This window comes from Lampris incognitus, assembly GCF_029633865.1.
Source record: "Lampris incognitus isolate fLamInc1 chromosome 5 unlocalized genomic scaffold, fLamInc1.hap2 SUPER_5_unloc_1, whole genome shotgun sequence".
NCBI lineage: Eukaryota > Metazoa > Chordata > Actinopteri > Lampriformes > Lampridae > Lampris > Lampris incognitus.
This window is the reverse complement of record NW_026611071.1, coordinates 446,270-452,472: the sequence shown is the minus strand read 5'-3', so window position 1 is coordinate 452,472 and position 6,203 is coordinate 446,270. Positions and strand designations below refer to the sequence as shown.

The 6,203-nt window shown below is 42.3% G+C and overlaps 1 gene segment (V, D, J or C); it reads right to left on the bottom strand.

The window, feature by feature from the left end:
• Positions 1-326: 326 nt before the first annotated feature.
• On the bottom strand, positions 327-823 carry LOC130131915 (immunoglobulin heavy variable 4-38-2-like). The segment is given in 2 exon segments: positions 327-634; positions 745-823. Coding segments are annotated over 2 exon segments (354 nt in total).
• Between the last annotated feature and the right edge of the window lie 5,380 nt (positions 824-6,203).

The following is a 6,203-nucleotide window of genomic DNA, read 5'->3' as shown; positions in this document are numbered from 1 at the left end:
TTTAGTGGTATTATTATTAAAATATAAAGTTTCTTATAGTCCTAATATGGCACCCATTTATTTGGAGAAGAATGAGATGTGAATTTAGATAAGATTTGTAAACCTTTAGATATTTCTTCATGAATAGGTTTATTTAGATACTCTCAGTAGAATGCTATTTTCCCTCCACTTTTTTACTTTTACATTTATTCAAAGGGTGTTTTTGTGTTTCATCAGGAAACAGTGGTTGAAGTTTGTAGTGAGTTGAGGTTGTGTCATCTGGTGGATCATCTCTTAACTGTTCAGGGACAGAGAGGGTTTTTGTACAGGTCTACCAGTGGTTTGTGTTACTGTGTGTCTCTGGCACAATAATACACAGCTGAGTCTTCAGGCTGCATATTCTGTCCTGTTAGAGTTACTGTCTTACTGGAAGCTTCAAAAGAGATACTGAACTTGTTTTTTAGTGACTCTTTGTAGTATGTGCTGCCACCACTTATTCCATATCCAATCCACTCCAGTCCTTTTCCTGCAGGCTGTCTGATCCAGCCTGTGTAATAGCTACTAACAGAATAAGAGACCTGACAGGTGATGGTCAGTGGTTGTCCCTGCTGGACAGTCAGAGACGCTGGTTGATTCAACTGCTCACTGTTCACACCTGTAGAAGAGAGAGAAAAAAGTTGAAAACTCAACTTTGTGCCTCAGTGCAGAAAGGATAAACAGAAGAAGCTTTGGGGTCCTGAATGTTTCTCCCTCAAAGAGACTCACAGGATCCAGCTGCCAGCAGCAGCAGCAGCAGAGCTACAGACAACATGATTTGTGTTGAAGTTGAACTGCTGGGAGCTGCTCTTCTTCTGGTCCAACTAAGAGCCTGGTATGAACTTCTTATAGTGGACTAACAAGGAAGTATACTTTGCATAGAATAGGACACCTACATACTAAAGTGTTCCAGGAATAGTCACTAGTCTTATGTAAATATGAATAGAGCTTGATTGCTTGTTTTCTAATAATCTTCCCTGAACACACACAGCAAAACCTTACATTTCTTTCTCAAGAGAGATTTGAATAACAACTTGGTGACCTGACACAAATACAGAAGTGGACATGTTCTTTGTGCCAGTCTTAGATTTCAGTGAAAGACTGGATTGCTGGATCATTTTAATTCCAGTTTGAGAAAGTGAATGTGAAGGATTACTTTGTATGTGGAGTACATTTGGGCTGTTTTGATGTGTCCGTCTTGCACAATAAAACACCTGCTTCACTCAAATAACTGACAGGTGGATGTCCTGAGCAGCAAAGCAGAGGAACTACAAGGTGTTTTGTACTGTATATACCAACTAGTAAAATGCTCCACACAAATACATAACTCATGTGTACTTAGTATTGTTACATAAATGATAAGATCAGGTTTTGCTGATCAACGAGACTCTTTTTAGTCATCTTTTTAGTTCTTGCCTTCATGCAATAGTACCAACACTTATTTTACTTTGGTCCCTTTTAGCCCATGGTGTTATCGACAGTTATTTTCTGCTATTTTCTAGTGTACTTCTCTTCTCCAGCAAATATTCATATTCACCCAAATTAATGTTGACAGCAGGTGTTTCCTTCACAGTAAATACTATGTGTTAAGTCCCCTTTGCTAACATTACTGACTGACATCTTACTTCCTCAAAAAGTTGTCTTAGTGTCATGTGGGACATATTCCTCCCCACTACTGTCTGAGTGTACAGCAACAAAAAGACACAACACCCCATGCTATTTACAGTAACTTGAGACATTACCCATCTTTAATGCTCAGTATCATGTTTCTGCTTTGGCTGCTTCTGTCCACTGCTTGTATGTATTCTAAGAGGGGTTTATGCTCCATGTTTGGTGGATATAATGCTTCCACTATTGTGGACAGTAAGCGGATATATAGAGAGATCATTTCTTTGTAAAAAAGACAAAACAAAACAAAACATGTTTTCATTGGTATCCAGTAAATATCCTAACAGACATACTAACATATCTAATGCATTAATATCTCAGTTGGGTATTTATCTTGACAGAATATAAAGTTTAAAAACTGGCCGTCATTTTGACCGCCCATGGTGGTTTTAGGTAGGAGTGAAATCCCGGTCGTTCTAGTGTTAAACAGGTAAAGTCAAACACTACAGGCAAGTATCCATGAGAAAGGTCCACCAATCAGCAAACACAATCCTAAACCATCAAACCCAAATACATTGAAAATAAACCAACACATCGTGCAAAACATTAGTAGCCATTGGTCTCTCCTTTATCATGACAGTTACTTAACTGAGCACACAAACGCATTAGAAGTTAATCACACACATAAACATAGTAGTATGTGTCTCCTACTGAGCTAAACGCCACCAAAATTCAGGTGATGCATGCTGCACCTCCGCTGGCCACATGCCACCCCACACTGGCCACTGAGAAAACGGAGCCCAGCCAGCTGCACAGCAGTATGCCAACCAGCAATCTAACAATCAAAATAATGCCTCCAAAACACTCAACATTCTGTTAATACAACTTAAACTACAGCTACACAGAGACCAGAGAAATTTCATTTGTGGGCGTAGTCCGCCATCTACAGGACTAACTGTGTAATAGCACCTAAACTCAATGTGCAGGTCTAATCAGTGGATAGTGAAAATGTATCTGGTTATAAACAAAAATTAAATAAAATGATATAGAAGGGTGTCTGTTTTTACAACCCAATATTTTCCAGTCCTCTACATTAACACAGCTTTTCGTCATCCCCATATTTCTTGATAATCAGACCTTTGTACTTCTTCTTGAACTGTGTAATGTTTGTACTTTGTTTGAGTTCCATGGTGACACTGTTCCACAATTTTACCCCACAGATTGAAATCCCCATGCTCTTCAAAGTTGTACGAACACATAATTTCTTGAAGTTTAATTTCCCTCCCAAATGATATTCCGGAGGCTGTGTTCCAATTATCGGGGTATTTTCTTACAGTAACTTGAGACATTAGCCATCTTTAATGCTCAGTATCATGTTTCTGCTTTGGCTGCTTCTATCCACTGCTTGTGTTACGGTTTCACCCTCAGAACCCCCGCAACCTACCTCTTCCGTTCCCTCTGGACCTCCACGGCACTCGGCTTTGCCTGAGTGTCCACTCCTCACCACCAGAGCCGGGGCGCGGTCACGTTCCCCATCACCGGACTTAGACCCTGAGGTCCCCAGCACCTCCCAACGGGCACTGCGCGGCCTTCGGCGCCACTGCTGCCATCTGCTGACAGACTGGCAGCACGGCTCTGTTTTTCCCCGGTCGCTCGTTCCCTCAGCTGTTCCCTATCTGCAACCACTTCTACCTCTACAAGAACCTGGCCTTCTCTCAAACTCATCGCCAGATCTTCCCTCTGACCTGTTGCGCAGAGCCGGCTCGCCTGCCAACCATCCTCCCTTCCTCCCTCCCTCCCTCCCCCCTCGGGCTACCAGTTAGACTTTGAACTCGGACTACTCCTCGATTCCCCTTTGCCCTCGGACTTGGAACTTTGGCTGATACACTTACACAACACCCAACGCCCCATTCACATTTTACACACACTTAGGATAATTTACACTAACACATAGCTAGACACATTACCGCCTGTCACTACACACAGCGTATTCACACCCCCCACAAGCAAAACTACCTGAGCACCATACACATCCTGCATTTCCCTCTCCCCTGTTATGTTTTCCCTTTGTTAATTTTCATGAAACGTTACTAAGAGTCCTCCGCCTCCTGTGTGGTCGTCTGGGTCCTCCTGCACAACCCGTAACATATCAGGTCCCAAATCCAGCCTGGCCCTTGCATTCTTTCCATTCCTCATGTGAATTCTGCCTCTTTAACCCCAGTTTCAACCAATTACAGTGTTAGAGAGTACAGTCTCTGGTATGAACTCCTCCTCCTGTATCTTAGACAACATTCCCACCAAACTGCTCACGGAGGGATTTTCAACCGTTACCCCATTATTCTGCAAGTTCTTAATAATTCTTTGGCCTCTGGTTCTTTTCCAGATAGGTTTTATCATGCCATTTTCCACACAGCAAATACATGTGTTGAAATTGTAGGGGCAGTGTTGAACAGAGTGTTGGTGTTGCTATAAAGTGGCGCTGCCAGTGGTGCCTGTGACTCGTCTCCGTTGTCAGAATGGAGCGCGTTCTCCTTTGGTGTTCAGCTCAACCCTGACTGGGATGGATCAAAGCCCCGCCCCCACGTAACGGTTCTGGGAGACGTTAAAGAACTTCTCCCATTTCCCACCGGCGCCATTTTCTTTGACGTGGCGAGGACGGACGGTACATGTTTCACAAGGTAAAACCAGGCTGTCTTAATCACGCGCAGGATATTTTATGCTAATTTATGTTTCGTTCATGATTTGTGCTTATTTAAGTTGTAACCGTGTGTTTCGTATTGAGCTAAATAGGGGGCTAACTGACCCAGACCGAGCAGCTGTGGTTCTAGCGTTAGGTGTGGCGCTCCCATCCGTCAGGTAGGTGAGTTATCGTGACGTCATGGTGACCAGTCTCCACCCTGACAACCAGCCTACTGACTACAATGCAGGGTGGTGTTATGAGCTAATGCTGGGGAGCAGTTTCAGAGCTGCACGTTGAAATGTGCAGTGTTTGGCGGGGGTGTTGCTAATCGAAGCAAGCCGGCTAACGTAGCCGCTGGTGGAAACGAGTGTGCTAGCCACTGGTGATTAGATTGGCAACTGAAATTCACATACGAATCCCATTTATTTACCAGGTGAAAACAAAACAGGAAAGAGAACAAATGTGCGTTCTCACACAATCTGACGTCAGGGTAAAATAACGGGTGTGGCGTGTTCCTACCGGACTGTGTTAAACGTGACACTATAAGGAGCGCCAACCTCCCTCCGCGGGACATATGCTAGGCCTCATGTCGGGTAACCATGCTGTGAACTAGACTAGCTATCTCCAGTTTATGGAAACGTCTTAAAAGTTGTCAGTTGCTACTAGGATGCTTTAACAAGAGCTGCTTAATTAAACCAGAGCCCGAGGATATAAGGGCAGCTACATATTCAGCTGTGGTTTTGTGCAAATTAAACTCTGCTATTTAGTGTAAGATTATTTGAACGTTTCATTAGCTAGCTAGTTAGCTAGCAAAGCAACGAGGCACCATAGCGACCCAGGAAACAAGTTTGCTGCATAGCCTCAAGCAAAGTTTAATTTCTCACAATCACTTGTTGATGATGATAAATGGCTACGCATACATATGTAACAATTCTGAGAGTAATAATGACACATCAGTGGGGCAATTGGGGAGCTGATTTTGAGAAATTAAGCTTTTCCTGGCCTTACATCCTCTTCAATTGAATTTGTGACAGAAAGACCTTTAGGTTGCCTGTGCAGCTTTGCTGCTTGCCCTGAAATAGCATAGCCAGATAATTTCTAACAATCTGTTATCCGTCAGACAGGCTGTGGATTAATTCAGCAGTTCGTATTAACAGACCCTGGCAACTGCCAACTTTTAAGATGTTATGAAGTCAGAGATAGCAAGGATTGCCTAGTTCATAGCAAGGTTAACTGGCATGAGACCTCATGTGTATGTCTCGCGGAGGTTCATTCATGCTCTGTAGTATCCCGTTTAATACAGTACAGTCTCATTTTATATTTACCTGAGAAATACATGGGATTTGTATGTGAAAGGGTTTTTACTCTGTCAACAGTTTTGTGTTTGTTTTTTTAAACAGAGTTGGAAAATATCAGTTTCGAAAAATAATTTATGTGTAGTCAAGGCCTGAGATTTGTGCTTTATTTCAAAGAAATGCTGGTTCAAGTGGAGCACAAGGGAATCCTGAAATGGGTATGAATACCAATGAAGGAGGACCCAATTCATTCAAGAAGGTAAGTGAAGGGGCAGCGCACTGATTTTCAATTCACATCTGTTGCAATGTGAGTATGAGTACTGTAGCTAATTTCCCAACTATTTGCCAAAAAATATGTAATTTTCTAAAATAAAAAGTTAATGTCAACACTGGTATATTCAGTTGCTCGTTTATCAGGAATACTGATTGTCACAGTTGAAAGCAATGGTCTAAAACAATAAATAATGGTATAGATGGCCTTGCAGCTTTGCGTCCTGAAGGTTATAATATTAAGTATTTGTTTAAATTTATTTAGACAGCTGTGGATTCAACTCTGGTCATTTTAGAAGGGGTCAATTGTTGTGCTGCTGAATTGTATCACATAT